General features: G+C 35.8%; 1 protein-coding gene across 2 annotated transcripts in view; it reads left to right on the plus strand.

Annotated features, from left to right (window-relative positions):
• LOC106873920 (unconventional myosin heavy chain 6) overlaps nucleotides 1-26481 on the plus strand; it is a 543260-nt gene that overhangs the window by 282394 nt on the left and 234385 nt on the right. For both annotated transcript variants that reach the window (XM_052971791.2, XM_052971792.2), the window contains exon 17: nucleotides 19058-19215. In XM_052971791.2, coding sequence (XP_052827751.1) covers nucleotides 19058-19215 — 158 coding nt within the window. The remainder of the gene's footprint in view (nucleotides 1-19057; nucleotides 19216-26481) is intronic.

Consider the following 26481-nt stretch of genomic DNA (forward strand, 5'->3'; position numbering starts at 1 on the left):
ATTATTATACTATTTCTACTCTAGGCACAAGGCTTTGAAAATTTGGGGGGGGGGGGAAGTCGATTACATTGATCCCAGTATGTAACTGGTACTTATTTCATTGACCCTGAAAGGATGAAAGGCAAAGTTGACCTCGGTGGAATTTGAACTAAGAACATAAATGCTGCTAAGCATTTTTCCAAGCATGTTAACAGTTCTGTCAGCTCACTGCCTTTTAAGCAATAATAATAATAATGATAATGATAATGATAATAATGATAATGATAATAATAATAATAATAATAATAATAATAATAATAATAATAATAATAATAATAATCCTTTGTAAAATAAGCACAAAGCCTGAAATTTGTGAGGAGTGGGTAAGTTGATCACATGGACCCCAGTACTTGACTGGTTCTTAATCTATTGACCCCTGAAAGGATGAAAGGCACAGTCAACCTCTGTGGAATTTGAATTCAGAATGTAGTGACAAGATGAAATACCACTAGGCTTTTCACCCAGCATGCTAACAATTCTGCCAGCTCACTGCCTTAAAGTAATAATAATAATAATAATAATAATGATAATAAGAATAATCACATTTTTAATGAATATGTATGTCATTTGCCATTTGCTATTTGGTGTGAGAGGGAGACAGAAAATGTAAAACAAATGAGAATCAAATGAATCACATAGTATGGAACAAAAAGCTCAGGACTTAACTGAATTCCATGTGTCTTCATAAATATATATATATCATAAAATATAATTGCCAACTAAATGTGGTGCTCAGCTATTTAGTATTGCTTATATATACATATATATATATATAACTTACTGTTAACAAAAGTTGGGATGCATGGCGTTTAGTTACTCAATAAATGAAAAATGCATTAAATACTACAAAATGTACACATAGAACTGACACATAAGGACCTGATGATGAAGAATTAGGGTCATTCTGTGTCTGTCCTATGTGTACGTTTTATAGTATTTAATGCGTTTTTCATTTATTTTATATATATATATATATATGGCACATAATAAGCACCATTCAAGTGTTGGTCAATGCCAGTGCACCTGACACTTACCTCCCATGCCGGTGGCATGTAAAGACCAGCCGCTATACTCATGGAGCGATTAGTGCTAGGAAGGACATCCAGCTGTAGAAACCTTGCAAGATCAGATTGGAGCCTGGTGCAACTTACTGGCTTGCCAGACCTCAGGCAAACTTCCAACCCAAGCAAGCATGGAAAATGGATGTTAAAACGATGATGATGATGATGAGGAGGAGGAGGAGGAGGATATAAATAAACCCAAATTTAGTGAATGGAGTAGGTAAAATCCAGGCTACATAAATTTGGACATTTATTTGCATACACAGCAGCTCCAATTGTTAACCATGAACTATAAAATAATTTTTTCTGCTTATTAAACTTTGATATGGAACAGTTTTACAACTTTGTATGTCAATAAACCACTGTTATTCCTAAAAGTTTTTTATACCTTCTACGGACTGTTTGAAGCTTACTCACTTTCTACACCTTGATCCTTGAACCTTACCATTATGTATTATATATATATGTGTGTGTGTGTGTGTGTGTGTGTGTGTGTGTGTGTGTGTGTGTGTGTGTGTGTATATATATATATATATACATATATATATATATACTCAATGTAAAAATATATGGTTAAGAATCTTGCTTTAACAAATGTGAATTTGGGTTCAAACTTTTTGCATGTCACTTTGGGGAAGTGTCTTCTTCAGTAGCCCTGGACCAACCAAGCTCTTGCAGTCGGTAGGCAGAAACTGAAAGATTGCATTATGTATGCACACACACACACACACACACACATCTGTGTGTATTCTTATCACTTCTTGTTCTCTCATCATGTAATCCTTGTGAGTGTATATCACCATCATTCAAGCAAATGTTTGTCATAATCTTCCCTGATGAGCGTGTCTGGCTTGGGACAAATTCATCATATTACATTATCTTATATTATATTGTTATAAGATTGTAAAGTTGGAATTTCTTTGAGTAATATATATATATATATATATATATATATATATATATATATATATATATATATATGTATATATATATATGTAGAATAATAATAAATGGAGCAAAACGCGTATAATCAATAAGTTCCTTTATATGTGTTTTGCTCCATTTATTATTATTCTTCATATCTACTCAAAATACATCACTTTAACTTGGTAGTTCTACCTATTAACCGGGTATGATATCCCAGTTTTTGTGTGATTTTTGCTACCCTGGTAACTATTAACATATTTACATTATCGAAGTTTTTTTCAACCGAGATAATTTTAATATATACACAAATTAACATATATATATGTATATACATACATCATCATCATCATTATCATCGTTTAACATCCGCCTTCCATGCTAGCATGGGTTGGACGATTTGACTGAGGACTGGTGAAACCGGATGGCAACACCAGGCTCCAATCTAATTTGGCAGAATTTCTACAGCTGGATGCCCTTCCTAACGCCAACCACTCAGAGAGTGTAGTGGGTGCTTTTACGTGTCACCTGCACGAAAACGGCCACGCTCGAAATGGTGTCTTTTATGTGCCACCCGCACAAGAGCCAGTCCAGGGTCACTGGCAACGATCTCGCTCGAAACCCTACAAAGGCCAGTCAGGCAGTATATATATATATATATATATATGTCTGTACGTGTTGTCGTCGTCGTTTAACGTCCGCTTTCCATGCTAGCATGTGTTGGACGATTTGATTGAGGACTGGTGAAACCAGATGGCTACACCAGGCTCCAATCTGATTTGGCAGTGTTTCTACAGCTGGATGCCCTTCCTAAAGCCAACCACTCAGAGAGTGTAGTGGGTGCTTTTACGTATCACCCGCACGAAGGCCAGTCAGGCGGTACTGGCAAAGGCCACGCTCATCTCGCTCGAGAAACCTCATGTGTCACCCGCACAATAGCCAGCCCAGGGGCACCAGCAACGATCCCGCTCGAAAAATCCCAGAACCCCACACAAGAGCCAGTTCAGCGGCACCGGCAACGATCTCGCTCGAAGAAATTTCATACATATATATATATATATATATATATACTTACACACACACACACACACACACACACATATAATTAATCAGACATATTCAATGAGAATACAGTATTCTGAATTTCAAATGAGTGCTCTTATTAGGGAAATGTCTAAAGACTTAAAGGTATTCAGACATTTAATAAGAGTGATTATATATTATAAAGTATAAAGTAAGAGCAGGAAAAATTACATCAAAAAATCATCACAGAAGATATATGTCCAAAATAATATTGTATTAATAGATAGATGTATAAATATATAAAGTATGATTATTTAAAAAGTTTTAAATATCTTACGATCGTTTCAGGAGTGTATTACCCATCAAAATGAAATCTAAAATTGATAATCATTATGGATTACTGCAGAGGATTTTACCATGGATGTATATTATTTCTACAAAATTTTTAGTCCAAGTTTGTACCAACACACATCTACGCCAGTAACTTTTTTAAACAACATCTTTTTCATATAGTTTTAAATAATATCCGATTGACTATATGGAAATTCAGTTTATTTCTCTGATGAGTGGATGTATCACCTAATAATGATTATCAATTTTAGATTTTATTTCGAAGGGTAATACACTCATGAAACAATCATAAGATATTTTAAACTTTTTAAATAATCATACTTTATATATTTATATATCCATCTATTAATACAATATTATTTTGGATGTATATCTTCTGTGATGATTTTTTGATGTATTTTTTCCTGCTCTTACTTTATACTTTATAATATACACACACACACACACACACACACACACACACACACACACACACACAAATATATAATTAAAAATCACTCAATCTGTTGAATTCATCTTCTCACGGTTTCCTGGTTGGAATATTAAATGTATTTTGCCATTTTGCAAGCTGGTAATTTCAACATGGTGAGTTAGCAACTCCTTATGAGTTAAATGATACTTAAATGAGCACACAGGGTTTGGAAAAGAGAAAGAGTGATAGAAAGGGAAATAATTCACTTGAACAGACTCTTATAAGGGTGAAGATTTTATAAACCAATACAGGAGGCACAAAGGAAAAGCAAAGAGTGGGAAGGTTATTGGAATTATATAAGGCGAGATATAGGAGGGTCATTAGTATTTAAGCATTTGTGCATCCATGAGGTAAATAAAGTTAGGTGAGACTGATGGATATATCACTACAAATATGATATGAGACTGATGGATATATCGCTACAAAAATGGTATAGCAGGGATATATTCATTGATTGGAGTTAAAAAGGATTGCATCCAAATTAATTTTTTATGGCTTTTCTGGTGATTTATCTCTAATTGCTGCTAAAATGCAATTTGTAAAGTGTGGACATTTTGCTTTTGGTATTTATACAGTTCCTTGATGTTCACAGGTTCTTCACTGTTTGTCTAACTCTTATTCAGATGTCACTTATCAGTTACCTATGTTGAGTGGAACATTCTTCACCTGAAAGAAAAATTAGCATTAATAACCATTAGTTTTTTCTGTTTTCAGATTAGATTAGATTGAGATCTATCTGGTTTTTATATTCACCAGGCTAGAATGTGATCAAGTAGTTTGGTGGTTTTCTGAAATGGTTAGTTCATTTGTATCACAACATTCCTGAAACCTTGATGCACCATATTTCAGAAACTACAACCATAACTACTATGTATTTCTGAGTAACCCTCATGATACTGGCTGACACATCCATCGGAGTCACCAGTCGTCAAGATAGTATCAGTGTTATTTGTTATTAAGATGGCTCAGAAGAGAACCTTATAGAAGTAACTCTTTTACTCATCAGTCAGTCCCTATTGTGGGATATAAGCAGAAATGCTGTTGCTATGCCAATAACTAAGTGAAGACTAATAATCCTGCAACATACTTTTATTATTTCTATTAAGTTACACATCCACTTTTTCAGCCATCTGAAACCCTTCTCTTACAAAGTAAACAACATTGTTTCCTTCCCAAAAGAATTTGTACTGCTGTTGTTTGCCTGTGAAGAGTCTGACCAAGGCTCCCCTCTGTCTTATCTCCCACAGACAGCACATATCTTAGTGGCATCTTGTAGTACAGTTACATGAAGTTCTGACATTAAAGTAATATGGACAAGGACAGGCATTTATAGATGCACAGATGGACCAACCGCTTTTGCTTACAATTAGTTATTTCACCATCTTGTAACTTAGAAAAAGATGAGTCTATGATCTGTTCAATTTTTTTTGTGATTTATAAAAGGCATTCATCCACACAGATTCCATATACCTAGTTCATTCACAAGGCATAAGTCAGATTGATAGCCAGGAGCAAAATAGAAAACTCTTGCCAAAGTTGCCATGGTGGACCTGAACCCCAAACCAGATGGATGCAAAAAGAACTTCTTAAGCTCACAGTTATAAGCATGCCTATATATTCAACTTTAAAATTATTAATTATATTAAAAGATTTTTTAAAAAGAAGGCAGATTGACATAGACAGGATGGAAGGAGGTTTTGTGTAAGCACTTTCAGTGTTTTTAGCTTTTCAAACCAAGTGTATTTGAAAAACCAAAAACAGTGAAAGCACCTACACAAAATCATCCTTCCATCATGTCTGTGTTAATCTGCTTTTCTATTTTTTAGAGAGATTTTTAAAAAAATTATTAATAATTTTTATGTTAAGAAAACCGTTTTTCAAAGATATATGTATATATGTATGCTTTATGCACATATGCTTAATATTAATACATTCTTTTAATATTTTATATTTTTAGCATATTTTTGCTTGTATATATTGGATTACATTATTATGCATCTGCCTTATGCAAGGAGCAGTCTGTATATTTATAACATAAAAGATGTTCTGAAAGATAGACAAACATGTGCACGTGCATGCGTGCATGTGCACGCACACACACACATGCACATGTTCATGCATACACACATTTATGTGAGAAACAACAGAATGATTATAGAGAAATAGACACGAAGAAGACTATGGAGAGAAATTGATTTGTTCTAGAGATATGTCCATCTCATAATATTGAAGTTAGTTTCATACTGTTTCAATATTATTAGTCCATTGTACCCATTTAACTAGTAGGGTTGTTTGCCTCTGCTATAGTTTAACTAGATTGTCACCCAATCAATATCATCAATATATCTAGGGGCTAGTGACAACATGAAACAAGGTTAGCTGACTCATTCTTGATGATGTTAATCTCATTCAATAGCTTCACAACTTTCTATTGATTTCTCTTCCCTTTACCTTATCTTTTCATTTGAAATATTCACAGTCATTTGTAACTGTAAACAAACTTGATTATATTTGTATTATATTTGCACTTATTTTAAATGTGAAAACCAAATCTAAATTTCGTTCCTTTACGTGCAGCTTTTCGGTTTTTTTTTTCATCAGTTGTATCTCATCCGTTTCTATATGGCAAATTTGAAGACAACATATTTTTTTACTCATCTTAATTGATGTATATATTTACATATATTCTTTTATTAATCGACTAGTTTCAGCTCATGTAGTTGTTGTCATACCTGTCTTGCATCTAGAAAATGAGTTAGCTCACTTCCTTCATCTGTATCTCATGCTGTAATGTCAGCTCACTAGAGACTGTTCAGAGCAAAAACCATTTTGAAACTGTTGACATTGGCTCTGTGTATATCTTCTGTATTTTCATGGAGTGCATTGAACAACTGTGGTTCCTTGAAATGCATGAATTTTGATACTTTTTTTCTTTTTTCAAGGTGAAGGAGATAGGACTTTTGGAACTAAGGCATTTACATTCAATTTGGAAATTGTCTTCTTTTCAGTTTCAAAGTTTGGCACTTTGACACAAAGTCTTTACAGAAATAGATAAGTGTACAGAACTCCCTTCCTCATTCCAGGAAATATAATCTCAAAGATTAAATTTCAAACTGTTTCTTTCTTAATATTTAGATCCTTGTTGTGAAGTAGGTGTCATTTTCTTCTTCAGTTTGGAAATTTTAGTGATTGATCTGCAATGATTGGTCACATGTAGGTGATTATTGAACAGAGTCTAACTGTTGTTTTGTTTGGTGTTGTTTGTCAATGGCCATTCCATAGAGACAAAATGAATTGGAGTTTTAGATTTCACCATGAATTTGAAGTTTGGTTTGGTTCAGCTCTTTTTAAGTGAAATGGTATATTTCATTGTTCTCAGTATGAATTCTGACATAGTTTAGATGGAAGGAAGCACATTTCTACCCTTTGTAGTTCTTTATTTGGGTGCAATGCCATGGCCTTTGCACAGAGGTTATTGTGTGGGTGGCTTCGGCAGTTTTGATCAAATTTTGCTCTAATGTTTATATAGAAAAACCAAACACTCAAGAGGATATTGTCTTTTCATTCTTCCCAGTTATGATTGGCTCATGCTGGAGGTGGGTTGATGTCCATATTTGGAAGATAGAAATTGATCGCACTGGAAGTGCCTAATTAGTTATTTCATTAATTTTCTTTTCTGCAACTGATGTGTTTTACCACTTTTATTCTTCTTATTTATATATGTACACAAATTAACATACATAGCCACGTTTATGTGTGTATGTGTGTATGTGAGTGCATGCTTATGTGTGTGCATGTATGTTAGGTAGTGTATTCATTGGCACATATATAGTATGCATTAATCTATGTACGTGTTTCTTTGAACGTCTACAAACATGTTTATTTGTGCACATCCGTTTAAGAACTTCTTCAAACTGGTTAATAACCCTCATTCTACTATATATATATATATATATATATATATATATATATATATATATATATATATATATATATATATATATATATATATATATATGTTTGTCTGTATGTATTTATGTATGTGTGTGTATGTATGTATTTAAGTATGTATTTGTATAATCTCCCTATATATGCAACTATTTCCTTCCACTCACTTCAACACATATACACATATGAACATACTCAAAATAGATTGTACTGAATCCCATCAAACTTCCTGAAGTGATGGCAAATATTCTGATACATCAATGTGATATTTTCTTAACCAAATATTCACATATTTATGTGCGCTGTGTCCTTAACCAAGCCCATAAGGTATAAGAAAATACATTAAAAAAATGCAAAATGTTTAAAAAACGAACATAAGTAGTGAAAATATATTAATTTCATGAAGGAAGTCATGTTGCTGTGGGGGAGATAGCAATGATAAATCTGAGAAGCTCATTAATCAGGAATTGTGTGAGAGTAAACCTATACATGTCATTTCTAGGTTGCTGCTCCCTTCTCTGCTTACCATATTTCTCAACCTGTTGATTGGCTGGAGTTGTTGTTATTATTATTATTATCATTATTATTATTATTATTATTATTATTATTATTATTATTATTATCATTATTATTATTATCATTATTATTATTGTTATTATTGTTGTTATTGCTGCTGCTGCTGTTTATTGGAGCTGAAATTTGAGGCAGCACCTCTCACATATAACCCACCACCACCACCTGCATTATTATTGCTGCTGCTGTTGCAACCATTACTACTACTACTACTACTACTACTACTACTACTGCTACTACTGCTGCTGCTGCTGCTGCTGCTACCACCACTGTCACAACCACCACCACCACTACTGCTGCTGCTGCTATTACTACTACTACTACTACTACTACTACTACTACTACTCATTATCCTCAATCACATAATCAAATCTTATGTATTCTATGGTAGACATTGCAGCTCATTATATCCTGTTGTCACCCTTTAGTATATTCACACACTACCACTTAAAACCAAAGCAAGTCGGTTCAGCTGATCACTGTAGCAGGTAAATGTCTTCACTGCTGTGTCTCCAAAATCTACCCTGTACTTCTTCTGTCAACTACAACTAATACTTGCATCAGACAAATATTCTTCAAAGCTAGTCATAGCTGAGGTCACAGCTCCAAAAACAATAAGTTCCCACTTCATCATCATCATCGTTTAACGTCCGCTTTCCATGCTAGCATGGGTTGGACGATTTGACTGAGGACTGGTGCAACCGGATGGCTACACCAGGCTCCAATCTAATTTGGCAGAGTTTCTACAGCTGGATGCCCTTCCTAACGCCAACCACTCAGAGAGTGTAGTGGGTGCTTTTACGTGTCACCCGCACGAAAACGGCCACGCTCGAAATGGTGTCTTTTATGTGCCACCAAGAGCCAGTCCAGGGGCACTGGCAACAATCTCGCTCGAAAACCCTACAACGCCAGTCAGGCGGTACTGGCAATGGTCACGCTCAGGATGGTACATCTTATGTGCCACCCACACAAGAGCCAGTCCAGGGGCCCTGGCAACGATCTCACTTGGCTTGCACTCTTTAATAAAAGGGGAATGAATATATATTTCAACACCTAAATCATTATGTCCTCCAGTAAAGATGGAAATACCTGCATCTAGGATACTCTTTACTCTTTTTTGCTCTTTTACTTGTTTCAGTCATTTGACTGCGGTCATGCTGGAGCACTGCCTTTAGTCGAGCAAATCGATCCCAGGACTTATTCTTTGTAAGCCTAGTACTTATTCTATCGGTCTCTTTTGCTGAACTACTAAGTTACAGGGACGTAAACACACCACCATCGGTTGTCAAGTGATGTTGGGGGGACAAACACAGATACACAAGCACATGCACACACACACACACATATATATATATACATATATACGACAGGCTTCTTTCAGTTTCCGTCTACCAAATCCACTTACAAGGCTTTGGTCGGCCCAAGGCTATAGTAGAAGACACTTGCCCAAGATGCCACGCAGTGGGAATGAACCCGGAACCATGTGGTTAGTAAGCAAGCTACTTACCACACAGCCGCTGCACAAATGTTGAGAAATCATGCTACGAGGCTGCACCACGCTCCAATCTGATTTGATCAAGACTATAACATCAACATACCTTCTATTTTATAACTGTACCTTAGGAGTGAAGTTCCTTATGAGCTTAACCACCTTTGGTGAAAGGTTTCGGTTTATTCAATCTGGCCAAACCAGAATTACACAAGAAGAACAGTTTCTCATATTGGCTCAATATAATTTAGTGAAAAAAAAGGTGTCATTAATTAAATTATTAAATTAACCGAATTTATTGCCAAGACTTACTTTATTTAACTTTGAGTGATGGAAAATAGTGTCATATTTGATGAATAAGGGTTATTGATGGAAATGTTCTGATAAAAATGGCAATCCAATGCAAACACAAGAAGCCTAATACCATTCTGTGGGAAATAAGAATCATGCATTGTTGTTGAGATCTGCTGCCTGGGAGATGTAAATATTTCATCTAAAATTGAGGAAAGAAGAATATTTATGGAGAACTAATCAGAAAATCTATAGGGAACATCTTATAGCTCTTATATCAAGGTTTAGAGATCTTCATTTGTAAATTTTATTGCAGATGAAATTTTCCTACATAAGACCAGATTTGTATAGGATCCAAGACATTGTGGGCTTCTCCAAGAAAGAACAGAAGTGATTTGCAGAAAAGAGAAATATACTTCCACTTGATGCTATAGAAATTATTGCTGAAAACAGGCTTTAAGAATTCTTGAGATTTTGAGAAAAAACAAATCAACTTGAGTAATTTTGAATTTAGCATGCATTCTTCAACATCATGCTACTACCACCACCACCACCACCATTTGCCTTCTGCTGTGATGGTGGCAGCAGCGGTAGCAGCAGCAGCAACATTAGTAATAGTAGTAGTAGTAGTAGTAATTCGCAATATTTGAGAACAGGAATAGTATCTAATCATTAGATATTCAGTTCACTCCCTGCCAAGGAATGGTCAATCCAGTTATTTCTAATTACAAGAGTCTGAAACAACATAATGGTTCTGGGTGGTTGTTTTGTTTTATGATGGATCCATGCTGTAAGTCTCTGCTTTCCCTTTGTTGTTGCCTGCATTTCAGGGACAATTTATCTATCATTCATCATGAAAGGTCAATACTATTGTCATAGAAGGCACTGGGAACTTTCTTTTTGGAAATCTGTGTGTGTGTGTGTGTGTGTGTGTGTGTGTGCGCACGCACGTGCGTGCGTGTGTGTGTGTGCGTGTGCTTTGAATAAATCAAAGAGTTTTATCATGAGGTTCTATGTAATTTGGGCAATTGATGTTTTTACTAGTGAAGTGTCCTTTCCAACAGTTTGGTCAATAAATAAATAAAAGAAAAAAAATTACTTTCATGAATTGAACAAGAAAAACACTGATTTTTACTTTATCCCTTCCATGTCTTCTTCCTTCCTTCATTCCACCCATTACTATTAATGTTTTCACTTCCTTCTTCTTCAGTGAGAAATTTACTGATCAGAGAAATTGATTTCAATAGATTTAGTTTGGCTTTGGTAAAAACTGACATTTTCAATTTTGTCTAATTTTAGACATCATGTACTCATGTAAGGCTTAGACTATCTAGCTTAGTTAGTCTGTTTGGGTTCTGTGTTAACATTTCAAACACTGCTGTCTACATTTTGTTTCCATGTATGATATATATATATATGTATATATTTATGTGTGTGCCTTTGTGTCTGTATTTGTCCCCTCCACCCATCGGTTGACAGCTGATGCTGGCAGTTCAGCAAAAGAGGCCGATAGGATAAGTACCGAGCTTACAAAGAATAAGTGCTAGGGTTGATTTCTTTGACTAAAAGGTAGTGCTCTAGCATGGCCAGAGTCAAATGACTGAAGCAAATAAAAGAATATATATATATTTATATATATATATATATATATATATATATATATATATATATATATATGTATGTATGTATAGACCGATAGAATAAGCTTAAAAAGCAAATAGGTCAATGGGGTCAAATTTCCTTGAGGTGGTACCCCAGCATGCCATGGCCACAGTCTAATGACTGAAACATATATATACATATATCATTAACACCATCATCATCATTTAGCGTTCGCTTTCCATGTTAGTATGGGTTGGATGGTTTGACTGAGGACTGACAAGCCAGGAGGCTGCACCAGGCTCCAATCTAATCGGGCAAGGTTTCTACAGCTGGATGCCCTTCCTAATGCTACCCACTCCGAGAGTGTAGTGGGTGGGTTTTACATGCAAACATATTTCTCCAAAATAGTCCTCCCACTTGTAAGATACATTTAGTATAATACAAATAAGAACATACACTAAATGTATCTTACAAGTGGGAGGACTATTTTGGAGAAATATGTTTGCTATATTCTCCATGAGTGCTTAAATATGGTGAGTGACGTGTTACTTTGGAGGGTTTTAACTCCTCCTTCAAGCAAAATGGTACATATTGTACCCCGACTTTTTATTATATATTTTGCTTATTTGAATTATGTTTGCTGGCTGCTTTATCATTATTTTTATATATAATGATAACTTATTTGAATTTATATACATATATCTATATGCACATACATACATATGGATACATATACACATATGCATGGATGGAAATAAAAAGTGCACTAAAATATACGATTATTAAACAAGACATAAATTGAAGAACAGGAAAGATTTTAATGTAATTCAACCCCTTCTCCCTATTTCAAATAACTATTTCTCAGACTATGTTCAAGTGGAATTGTGTGCACCGGTAAGAATTGTTTGAGATATTTGATTTTGATGCTGAAAGACATTGACATTTCTGGAGTATTCTTTTTTGATATAATGTCTTAATTTTAATTTTACAAAAATCTATCTTTTGCATGTTGTTTATATTCTGAGCCTAATTTTTTTGTGGCATTACAAATTCTTGGGTGAGCCCATGCCACCAAAGATGCACAATTCTGTCTATTAACTTTTTGTTTAGTTTTCAAAGAATGACAAACCTTGGTTCATCTTTATCCTCTCCATTATCTGTTATTTTTCTAAGGAAGGATTTCGTTGTCATTTTTCACCTGTTTTCATTGTTTTATGTTAAGGTTCTCTTTCTGTGCTTTTTTCCTTGTTTTCCCTTCATATTTTCGTCTGCAAGTACTTCTAATTTATTAAATAGTATTGGTGTAATACTAAAGGTTGATACTTTTAGAGGACAAGGTGTTTGCTCATCTATTTGTAAGACTTGGCCTGAAAAAATTTCCTTTGTTATCCACTGAGGTTTGACTGGTGTTGCTCTGGAAAGTGGAGTTTATTGTTCTCTTTCTTATTGGTTTTGGTTGTTATTTTTGTTCTCATTGTTTTTGCGTAATCTTTCTTCAGGTCATTCAGCTTTAAAATGTGTTTTACTCCAACAAACATAACATCTAGGCTTTCTGCCTTGTATTCCACCTTCTACTGGGCACTGTTCCAGTATGGCTTTGTGGCTTTGGGGTCATTAGAACTTGCAAAGTAGCTAAATTCTTTTTGTTGTTGTTGAGTCTGATCTTTGTGAACAGTTTTTATGATAGAAGCAGCTGATCAAACAAATAATTCAGTTGATGTTTCAAGGTGCACCCATTCGTCTGTACACTATAAATAATACATAGATGTTAAAAGGTGAGTTTTCTCATTTCAAAGGTGTTACAGAGTTTGTTGGGGGGTGAGAGCTGGCTGTTACATTAAACAGAATAAAAAACTTTATAGTCATTACCTTGGCCTTGCAATTTAAATATTTCATATGAAGCAGTCCACATGATTATTTATGAGGACAAACAGCTGCTATTTGATTGAAAGAAGAAATATTTAATATATAATTACTTTCTTTGTTATACTAAAACAGATGGTGAGAAGAATCTCTGAAATAGTTCTATGCTTGATAGATTCAGTTATTTACTATGTTCCAATACTGATATACTTGAGTGATGTAAAATATTGATTAATATATTTTTGTCAGGTACTAGTTACACACTGATAAATATCTGTGATGCTCGGACCAACCAATATAGTTTTTTTTTTTTTTGAGATATGTTGTCAAGAATTATATATATGTGGTATTCCGAGCTATGTTTATGATATATTCATTAGATGATATATTTTGTAATGGTTTTGTATTTGTTGTGATAAAATGTTGTTTTTTTTCTTTATATCATGGCATATGTCGTCATAATTACTGGATTTTTGTAATGCATCACTATATCTTGTGTTTATACTATTCTAGACTATACATACATACATATACACATACGTACATACATACATACATACATACATACATACATACATACATACATACATACATACATTCTGTGTTGATTGGTTTCTGTGATATAAGCTTGTTATTCTTTAACTGATATCAATCACTGGACTGCAGCCATGCTGGAGCACCATCTTTAAGGATTTTAATCAATTACATCAACCTCTCTGCTGTGACTTAACCCAGTGTGGTATTTATTTTGACCATCTCTGTTTATTGAACAGCTAAGTTATCTTCTGAGATAAAGGATGAAAATCAAGACAGGTAGATACAAATACAGAGGTATACAAACATACATTCACTTACACACGTGTTTGCATGTGTATGTATACATAATAGACTTCTTCATGGTTTCCATTGTCCTATCTCCATGCACAAAGCAGATGCCAATACTGATATATATTTTAAATTATTTAGTAGAAGAGGAACTATCAGTGTCCATAACCATTTCTAGCATCCTAAGAATGGTTACGTCTATGCAGTGGATGCTCTCTAGATTGATTGGAGGTGGGGTTGTCGGGTGGAATATATAAATTTATCTTTTGGCATTCAGACTGCTTCTGTTGCTATTAAGTATTTTTTAATAAACCCACTTATGAAGGCACATGGCTCAGTGGTTAGAGCGCTGGGTTCACGATCATGAGGTAGTGAGTTTGATTCCCGGACTGGACTGTGTATTGTGTTCTTGAGCAAGACACTTCATTTCATGTTGCTCCAGTTCACTCAGCTGTACAAATAAGTTGCTATGTCACTGGTGCCAAGCTGTATCGGCATTTGCTATTCCTTTGGATAACGTCGGTTGTGTGGAGAGGAGAGGCTGGTATACATGGGTGACTGTTGGTCTTCCATAAACAACCTTGCCTGGGCTTGTGCCTCAGAGGGGAACTTTCTTGGTGCAATCCCATGGTCAGTTATGATCGAAGGGGGTCTTTACCCTTTTTAATAAACCCACTAGCTATTTGTGACATCAGTGCTGGAATAGATATTTTATCTTTTATCGTTATCTTTTACTTGTTTCAGTCATTAGACTTTTGCCATGCTGAGGCACCACCTTGGAGAATTTTTAGTTGAATGAATTATTTTTTTTTAAGGCCTGATACTTTTTCTAAGGGTCTCCTTTATTGAATCACTAAGGTATGGGGACATAAACTCACTAACACTTGTTGTCAAGTGGTGGTGGTAGTGGGGGACAAACAAACACAAAAACACACACACAGATATATATATATATGAAAAGCTTCTTTCAGTTTCTCTCTACCAAATCCACTCACATGGCTTTAGTCAGCCTGGGGCTATAGTAGAAGACTGTTGCTCAAGGTTCCATGCAATGATACTGAACCTGGGATCATGTGGTTGGGAAGCTAGCTTCTTACCACATGGCCACATCTGATATTCTATATATCGTTGATGGGAGGTATGGCTGTTATGAAGCCACTGGATATCTGTCAGTGAAGATCAAAAATCAGGGTGAAATCATGTAACTTGGCAGTTGTGGCAGCTGTAGCAGACAATTCTTATCTGTCTACGATATATACACAAGCACTTTTATGCACCATGAGTCTATATGAGAGGTCTTCTCAAAGTAAATAATGCAGTATTCTGTGTTCTAACACAACCTCCCTGTTAATTTGGAGATCAAGATTACCTGCTGGTATTCATACTACTTCTGTCACTATTAATAATAAATCTATTTCAGAAAGGTGAAAAAAATTTAAACAGTTTGAACATTTATTTCAATTAAGGCAGACACAAGTTCTAGGGGATTGCAGTTCTTGGAAGGAAGGACTAGGAAGAATGTTCAATGAGTGGTTGGGCAAGACAGAAAATTAGCCTAAACACAAAGGAGAATTCCCCAGCTCTGATTCAGAGCGATATAATACCACAATAGTTGTGGTAGAAGAGAGAGGATATGTGGGGAAAATACAGCTATAGTTCTCATTAAACTGGCACTCTGTTGGATATGATGATATGATGATCCGATCAACAGAACAATCAGCTTGTGAGATTAGCATGCAAGTGGCTGAGCACTTCATAGGCACATGTACTCTGAATGTAGTTCTGAGGGAGATTCAGTATGACACAAAATGTGACAAGGCTGTCCCTTTGAAATACAGGCACTACTCATTTCTGCCAGCTGCATAGACTAGGGCAATGTGAGATAAAGTGTCTTGCTCAAGTACCTGACACACTGCCAGGAATCAAACTGAAGACCTTATGATTGTGAGCCGAATACCCTAACCACTAAGCCACATGCCTTCTGGAAATTTATTTATAGTTTACACTCTAACCTCCTGCTCTTTTCAGCTTACTCTTTAAATAGAGGAACTGGTTCATGTGACATCAAAGTGGGCCTGTGTGACACATACTGTGGTCAGTTCCCTATGATTCAACTCCCACCCTTTGGTTGTGATTCTTGACTAAATAGCTGGGTGCCTTTGTTTTTGTTTGTGTTCAAAGATATTTGTATGTGTCTGTGAGTAGTGTCAACTGAGATACATGAGTAGTAATACCTTTATGTGATGGACTATATTGTTCTAGAAAACTACGTTAACCCTTTAGCATTTAAGCAGGCCATATCTGGCCAAAATATTCCATCCATTTTATATTCAAACTGGTCAGATCTGGCCTCTTATACTAACCCTACAATATCATTCTCAAAATTAACATTTACCTCATCAAAAGCTCAAGAGCTACAAGACAGCGCAAGATTAATTCAAAATGATGTGAATAAATAAGCATTACTTTTGACAGAATAATATGAATGCTAAAGGATTAAATTAAAATTAGCCCATTTTTTGATTACTGTTGCAATAGCTATTTTCTTTTCACTCCACCATATGAATTTCCATGAAATGTTCTTGTATTTTTATGATGCACCATAGATCAGGAAGCGTGCTCATGCTTACAGTGCTAGTTGGGTAATTTCCTCTTATACTGCTAAGGAGAATCACAAAATCCTTTTATCCTCTTCCCATAAAGGAAACAAGGATGTTGTCCTTATCTTTTATTTTTTTACTTCTTTCAGTCATTAAATTGTGGCCATACTGGGGTACTGCTTTGAAGAATTCTTAGTTGAATGAATCGATCCCAGTACTTATTTTTGTTTAATGCCCAGTAAATATTCTTTCAGACACTTTTGCCAAACTGCTAAGTTACAGGCACATAAACACACCAACACTGGTTGCCAAGTGGTGGTGGGGGACAAACACAGCATTCACAAATACAAAGGCAAACACACACACACACACAACAGGCTTTCATTTTGTGTCTATCAAATCTACTCATAAGGCTTTGGTTGGCCAAAGGCTATAGTAGAAGACACTTGCCTGAGGTGTCACACAGTGGGATGACCCAAAACCATGTGGTTGGGGAGTAAGCTTCTTACCACACAGCCATGCCTGTGCTCAGTCAATAATAAACCTACATTGATACAATTATGTGATATGAGGACAAAATTGATATAGTTTCGCATTAAATTCTCCAACCGAGACATTTGGTGTAGGAAAAAAATAACATAAATTTGAAATAATATCTAAAGTGGATTTATTGAACAAGATAATCTCTGCATATATAAAATAAAATTTGTAGTTCATTGAGCATCATCTGATAAGATAATGGATTATTTGAGAGGAGATGTGGCTTGAGTTAGTGTACAAGATAGGGTACAGAATGTTCTCTCAGTGAAGCTTGTGACTTGAGGCTATCATTTACCTTTTACTATCTAAACAAGGTGTTCTCAACCATCCTTTGCCTATAGACCCCTTTAATTCATATTTTATTCTTCTGCCCCTCCCCCATGTTAAAAAAAATCCTTTTATATTTTTATAAATAAATATTAGGAACTGCATAAAAAAATTGTTAAAATATTTTGTGTATTGTAGAAGTATAAACCAATATATTGGTTTGAAATTATGGCACAAGGCCAGCAATTTTAGGGGAGCGGGTAAGTCAATTACATCAACCCCAGTGTTCGGCTGGTACCTCAGTGGAATTTGAACTAAGGACGTTAATTTGAAAGAAATGCCGCTTGGCATTTTTTCCAGCATGGTAACGATACTTTCAGCTCACAGCCTTAGTTGTATAACCAATTTATTGCTAATAAATTTCAACAATAAATCTTATCTGAGTTCGCAAGTATCACATGAACCCTGGTTGAGAACCACTGATCTAAACTATAATTTTCAAAGCTTATTGTTTCAGGTGTGTTTTGCCTTCTTAAGTGTGTGTTAAATGACAGAAGTTATAGTATGTAAATAGGATTTCTGGTAACTGCTTATTTCTGTGTTGTGGTGACATGTTCAGTTACTTCAGTGATATAGTTATAATACTGACGTGTGTGTGTGTGTGTGTGTGTGTACATATGCATGCTTGTACATATCCTTCTTTTATTCTTTTACTAGTTTCAGTCATTTGATAGCTGCCATGCCGGAGCATGCACATTTATATATCTATATATACATTTATATGCACGCACACACACAAACACACACATATATGTATGTGAGTGTGTGTGTGTATATATATATATATATATATATATATATATATATATATATATATATATATATATATATATATATACACACACGCTAATATGTTATATTTTCCCTATGTGATCATCAGTACTGAGGTAGTAAACACAGACAGCTAACTCAACATCAAAGTTTAAGATGCTTCAAAAGAAAAATTAAATGTAAGATATTTTTCTGGTAAGTCAATTGTCAGTTGTAGACAAAAGAATTTATTTCAAAGATTTTGGTAAAGAAAAAGATATTCATACTTACCAGAATTCGTGCCACATTGATTATGCTCTTGCTGTAGTTTTTCTTATATTCCTTCATTGAAATTTTTTTTTTTTTCCATAAATTGCAGGCTCATGTACGGAAAATTATTGCTCAAAGATTTGCCAATAATTTGCGAGAACAAAAACAACTTGAAGAAGAACGAATTAGGCATGAACTGCTTGAACAGGAACGTCTGGAAAGAGAACAAGAAGCTGCTGATGAAGAACTTATTGAAGAATCATTACGGTGAGTTGGCAACTCAAAACTTTTGGATTTTTCTTCATGATCTAAGATTTCTATAATTTGTCAAGACACGTAACAAAAGAAATGAGTTAAAGTAGTTTAGTTTTTATTTCTTTAATTTTGATTTTGATCTCTAATAATGATCAGTTGAATGTATTTATAAGAACAATCTAGTTTGTAATTCATTGAGTATTGTCATATGTTTCACTAAGAAAAAAGTTATCTTCTAGTTTAGGCAGGCTGATTAGGGAAACACATGTCCTGCATTTATTTACAGTACTTATGTTATGTGAGCCATCAAAGGAGCCTCTCCGCAGTCACTTGGCCTGCTAGAAATAGCAGCCAGATTCCCTTGAATCACATGCTGTAGGTTTTAACCCTTCAGCATTCAGATTACTTTATAAAATGTAATGCGTACATATTATTTTGAATTACTTGTTCATTGTCTAGTAGATTTGAAATTTCAGTGATGTTACTCTTTACTTTTGGAATGACATTGTAGGGTAAGTGTAAGAGGTCAGATCTGGCTGGTATGAACATAAAACAGGAACACTATTTGGGTTTGCTATGGCTGGTTTAAATGCTACAGGTTTAAAAAAGAATGTATTGACCAATGCAATCTTAGATATACATCTAACAGAATTGTCATAACTGGAATGCCTTTGGAGTAAACTACATGCATGTCCTCTCCTACCTGGTAATAGGATCCATAATAAATAGAGTTTCTGGTGGAATCTGGAGAATGAAGTGAGGCTTGTACTAAAACAAAAAACAAAAAGAAAACCCCTTTCAGCTCCCTTGCATATTTGAGAGGCCCTCCCTGTGCCTGGAAATAGCCTTGTTTTGTCTTGCTAAATTTCTCCTGGAGACTCTGTTCCACAATAATGTGATTCTTCTTGAAAAACCCATTTTATTTTTCATCCATATCTCTTTAGAAGTAACATTCTCTAAATATATCTGCTCTACGTTCCTTAGCAGCATCTCTACATTCCTTTGTAATGCGTCTACATTCCTTAGTAACATTTCTAGATTCCCTAGCAACATCTCTAGATTCCTTAGCAACGTATGTACATTCCATAGTAGCTTCTCTACATTCCATAGTAGCTTCTCTACATTCCATAGTAGCTTCTCTACATTCCATGCCAATATATGCTCTATTTTTAATCACCTTATAACGGTCATCATCATCATCATCATCTAATGTCCATTTTCCATGCTGGCATGGATCAAATGGTTTGACAGGATCTGGCAAGACTGGGAGCTATACCAAGCACCATTGTCTGTTTTGGCTCGATACCCTTCCTAATGTCAACCACTTTCACAGAGTATGCTGAGTGCTCTTTATATGGTGCCAAATATTGTAATAGATAAGATCATCTATGCCACCTATAAGCTCGTGTAGGTAATGGCTATTTGGGTTGGTACATCATTTTTCATTGAAAGCTTCCTGGAAGCTTTATATTTTGGCAACCTATTCTTTAACTGGCACTCCATTGGTTATACCAATGAGGGTTCCAGTTGATACAGTCAGCAGAACAGTCTGCTCATGAAATTAATGTGCAAGTGACTGACTACTCCACAAATATATATACCCTTAACATAGTTTTCAGGGAGATTCAGAGTGACAGGAAGTGTAACAAGGTTGGCTCTTAGAAATAAAAGTACTGCTCATTTTTGCCAGATGAATGAACTGGAGCAACATAAAATAAAGTGTCTTGCTCAAGTACACAGAGCATTGCCAGGAATTGAACTCATGACCTTATGATTGTAAGCTGTATACCCTAACTACTAAGGCATGCACCTTCATCAACCTATTCTTTATTTTAAGGATTAATACCTGAAGAATTTACTGTTGCTTTCTGTGATGATGGCTAACTTCAGTGAGTTAGAATTATGCTGGAGTCTATTTAATTTTATCTTTTACTTGTTTCAGTCATTAGACTTTGGCCATGCTGGGGCACCACCTTAAAGAATTTTTAGTTGAATGAATTGGCCCTGGCACTTACAGTTTAAGCCTAGTAAATAGAATAAATATTCTATTGACCTCTTTTGCCAAACTGCTTAGTTACGGATGTAAACACACTGACATCAGTTATCAAGTGGTACTGGGGGACAAGCACACATGCATACACACACTCGCATGCACACACATGCATACACACACTCGCACACACACACACACACACACGTATACAATGGGCTTCTTTCCGTTCTGTTTACCAAGTCCATGCACTATGCTTTGGTTAGCTCAAAGCTATAATAGAAGATACTTGCTCAAGGTGCCATGCAGTGGGACCGAACTTGGAACCATATGGTTGGGAAGCAAGCTTCTTATCACACAGCTATGCCTGTGCCTATTCTTATTCTTTCAGTAGACCTACTTTATTTTTTTCTATCACCCTCATCAAATATCATCCTCATAAAATCTGAGATAAGAATTATGGTGTTGCTATTATCGAAGTTTGATCTTCTCTATCATTCACATATTGCACTACACAAACCTGGGAAAACATTAAAGCCACAATTTCTCACTTGCTTTGCATATAATATATTCCCCCATCTCTTTTTTTTTCTGCAGCCTCCCTCTATCTTTTCTGTTTTCCTTTGTTATGGTCTTTGTCACTTCTGCTCTGCTCCTATGAATGCATCATAAATTGCCCTGATAATCAATGTGTAATGTTTGAACTGCCATAACAATCAATATCTAAAAGACACTCATCTCTACCCGTTTTGCTCTGCCTATTACAAACGAGAATGACTTGACTGGATTTATCTGATCCGAATGAATCATTTGATAAATGGTTGACAAAATACATCATTGTCCTCATGTTTTATACTTCTTTGCCCCAACTTGTAAACCATGAATCCTACTCCTCATCATCATTCAACACCCATGTTCCATACTGGCGTCAATTAGATCCATGAATACACAATATGTTGCTTTCAAATTTTAGCACTAGGCCAGCAATTTTGTGGGGTGGAGTTAAGTTGATTACATCAACTCCAGTGCTCAGCTGTTACTTATTTTATCAGCCCTGAAAGTATGTAAAGCAAGTTGACCTCAACAGAATTTGAACTCTGAACATAATGTCCACACACATACGTATGTGTGTTTGCATGTGTATTCCTCCCTTGATAGAATGTAATGGTTGTACACAAGCATCACTATTGTACACACAATGTTGTTTGTTTCTAGTCTTGCATGGAAAACAAGTCAGGTCACTGGGAACTATTTCCTAGCTTGGAAACATGTGAAGATTGGAAAGGCATCCAGCCATAGAAAATAAATTCCATCCAACCCATGCAAACACGGAAAGGTAGATGTTAAATGATGAAAATAATGACACACGCTTACTCTACATATACTCTTACCCTTTTACTCTTTTACTTGTTTCAGTCATTTGACTGTGGCCATGCTGAAGCAGCGCCTTTAGTCGAGCAAATCGACCCCAGGACTTATTCTTTGTAAGCCTAGTACTTATTCTATCGGTCTCTTTTGCCGAACCACTAAGTTACGGGGATGTAAACACACCACCATCAGTTGTCAAGCGATGTTGGGGAGACAAACATATACATATATATATATATATATATATATATATATATATATATATATGAATATACATATATACGACGGGCTTCTTTCAGTTTCCGTCTACCAAATCCACTCACAAGGCTTTGGTCAGCCCGAGGCTATAGTAGAAGACACTTGCCCAAGATGCCACACAGTGGGACTGAACCTGGAACCATGTGGTTCGTAAGCAAGCTACTTACCACACAGCCACTCCTACGCCTATGTATATACACATACTATATACATACACACACTGTCCACATATGACTCCATTCTCTCAGTCATAGCCCCAGAGCCCTTCAGTGTGTATATTGGAGTTCTGTGTTTACTCTTATGAAGTACCCCAGTGTGATGGTGTTTCTGTCCCACTGTTAGGGATCAATAATTTACAATCAAGGAATTGCAAGCCTTGATTACTTTAAGCTACTTAATGAACTTATTGCAATGAGCCACCAGTAAAATCTCATTATATCTCATTATCAGCTTAGTGAGCAGTGAATTAACCTGGGTACATTTGTTGCCATAGTCACCAATATAGAGTAATAACACATGTGTGTGTGTATGTATGTCTGTGTGTGTGTGTGTGTGTGTGTGTGTGTGTGTGAGAGAGAGAGAGAGCATGGTGGGAAGTGTTTTCAGTGACAGTAATAGAAATACAGAAATTCAATTATAAATTTATAGATTTATTATTGACCAAAACAAATTGGATATTATTGTTTTTGTTCTTTTTTTCTTGTTTTTGTTTGGTGGCAGTGGTTGTAAATGTTGGTGGGGGTGGTCATAAAAGCTGTTAGATTTATGAATTGAGACATAGTAGCAACAGCAGCAGTATTAACAATATTAGAAATAATATTATTAATAGTATTTTCAAACTTTGGCACAAGGCCTGCAATTTCGAGGGAAGGGGCAAGTCAAATGCACCAATCCCAGTCCTCAGTTGGTACTTATTTTACTGGCCCTGAATGGAGGAATGTCAAAGTTGACCCTGGTGGAATTTGAGCACAACACATAAAGACAGATGAAATGTTGTTAAGCATTTTGCCTGACATGCTAATGATTCTACTACCTTGCCACCTTAATAATGATGATGATGATAATGATAATAATAATAATAATAATGATAATAATGATAATAATAATACCGCTTGACTGGCCTTCGTGCCAGTGGCACGTAAAAGCACCCACTACACTCTCGGAGTGGTTGGCGTTAGGAAGGGCATCCAGCTGTAGAAACTCTGCCAAATCAGATTGGAGCCTGGTGTAGCCATCTGGTTCACCAGTCCTCAGTCAAATTGTCCAACCCATGCTAGCATGGAAATTGGATGTTAAACGATGATGATGATGAATAATATTGGTTTCTAATTTTGGCACAAGGCCAGAAATTTTAAGGGAGCTGGTAAGTTAATGCATCAACTCTAGGGACATGATGCTACTTATTTTATCAACCCTGAAACGATGAAAGGCAAAGTCGACCTCAGTGGAATTTGAACACAGAATGTAAGGAGTAATAATAACAATATTGTAGTCATGATAGAAAGATATCCCCTGACTTAAGAAAAAAAAAATGAAGCAGTGTGTCCTCTTCTCAACAACAAACATTCAAGTGCCACCAACGTTTGTTGTGTGAAACCACTTTTAAAATTTCAGAATGACAGAAACTATTATTGACAACTCCCTCCTCTTTACAGTGTTACTAAGCACCAGAATAGTTCATATAGAACCAAGTCTAAGAGGCATTTAGATTTTCTACATTACTACATAATGGTGATCTTTCATCCCAGTGAATTTCAGAAAGATAAAAGTTGTTGTCATTAATGATGTTTTGTATGAAAAACACTGAGTTGTCTGCCTATTGGCTACACTTAGCTGAGTTGCCTAACCATTGACTCCATCAGGCTATCAGCTATTCAATAAGAATTCATCTGTCAAATTATTTTAGCCCAGCATGTACAGTTATGGCCCACTCTCCCCAATCCCTATTCTATTACCAACATGACTGAGAGGAAGGAATGTCTGTCTCCCATGCCAGTCACAAATACCACCTATATAATATAATGAGATGTGAGATGTCAAACTTTGATCAACTGAAATTATCCAGACAATTAGTAAAGAAGAACTCCCTTTCGAGATGTTTACAAACATTCAAGGGAGATAACTCTATAACATCATTTGATCAAAGATTTTTGGACAATGTCGATAGTGGAGGTTAGAGAAGATCTGATTTTTTAAAACTAGCGCGACCACCACAACATATATGTTTGAGCCTTATTAGATGTCAGTGAAACATATTTTAACAATTGCAGTGTGGAAAGTGTTTATAAGCCATTTAAGAAACACACAAAAACCTGATTACATGAACCCCAGTGTTCAACTGGTACTTTCGTCCTTTCATCAACTCTGAAAGGATGAAAGGCAGTCAACCTTGGCGGAATTTAAACTCAGAAATGTAAAGACGGACGAAATGGCGCTAACCATTTTACCTGGTGTGCTAATAATTCTGCCAGCTTGCCACCCTAAGCGTGATCAATATATTAATTTAAATAAGGTAGCAAGCTGGCAGAATCGTTAGCAAGGCGGGTGAAATGCTTAGCGGTATTTCATCTGTCTTTATGTTATGAGTTCAAATTCCACCGAGGTTGACTTTGCCTTTCATCCTTTCAGGATTGATAAATTAAGTACCAGTTGCATACTGGGGTCGGTCTAATCAACTGACCCTCCCTCTCCCAAAATTCCGGGCCTTGTGCTTTGAGTAGAAAAAATATATTAATTTAAAATTTTGGCACAAGACCAGCAAGTTTTGTGGGAGGGAATAAGTTGATTACATTAATTCCAGTGGTCAACTGGTATTCATTTTATCGACCATGAAAGGATGAAAGCCCAAGGTGACCTCAGCAAAAGTCAGAATGTAAAGGTGGATGAACTATTTTGTCCGGTGTGCTAACGTTTTTGCCAACTTGCCACCTTACGAGTGACCAATATATCTTATTGAAGAAATAGAAGGAATGTATTGAGATGGATTATGAATATCAATAATGTGGCTTAAGGGAAATACATCAGAGGAGGTTCCTGTTTGTTAAATACCCAAATGGCAGCGTAGCACACTATCAAGCACTGCTTAGCCGTTTGTGCTGTGTGGGTTGCACTTAGAGAGTGCTTTCACCATAACCTAATTATATCTCACACCACAAGTGACTGGGGTTACTTAATGGCTGTAACAGTGGTGGTGGTGGTGGTGGTGGCAGTGATGGTGGTGGTGGTGGTGGTGATGGTGGTGATATGATGGTGGTGGTGATGTGGTGGTGGTGGTGGTGATGGTAGTGTCAGTGGTCACGGTGGTCATGATTGTGGTGGCATTGATGGAGATGATGGTTGTGGTGGTGGTAGTGGTATGGTGTCAGTGGTTACATTGGTCATGGTTATGGTGGCATTGATGGTAGTGGTGATAGTGGTGGTGGTGGTGGCAGTAGTGGTGGTAATTGTATTTGGTGTAAGTTGTGCTAAACCTTGTATTAGTGTATGGTTGATTGAGCTGTGAATGATGTAGTGCTTTTGGTGGTAGTGGTGGTGGTTTTATTTTTATAGTGGTTATTGTGGTAGCAATAACTGTAGTGTTGGTAGTTGTAGTGGTGTAGTTTCAGTGTTAACTGTAATTGTTGGTAGTAGTAGTGGTAGTAGTATTTGTCGGTATGTTAATG

The sequence above is a fragment of the Octopus bimaculoides genome, chromosome 11 (assembly GCF_046866305.1).
Source record: "Octopus bimaculoides isolate indiv1 chromosome 11, ASM4686630v1, whole genome shotgun sequence".
Taxonomy (NCBI): Eukaryota; Metazoa; Mollusca; class Cephalopoda; order Octopoda; family Octopodidae; genus Octopus; species Octopus bimaculoides.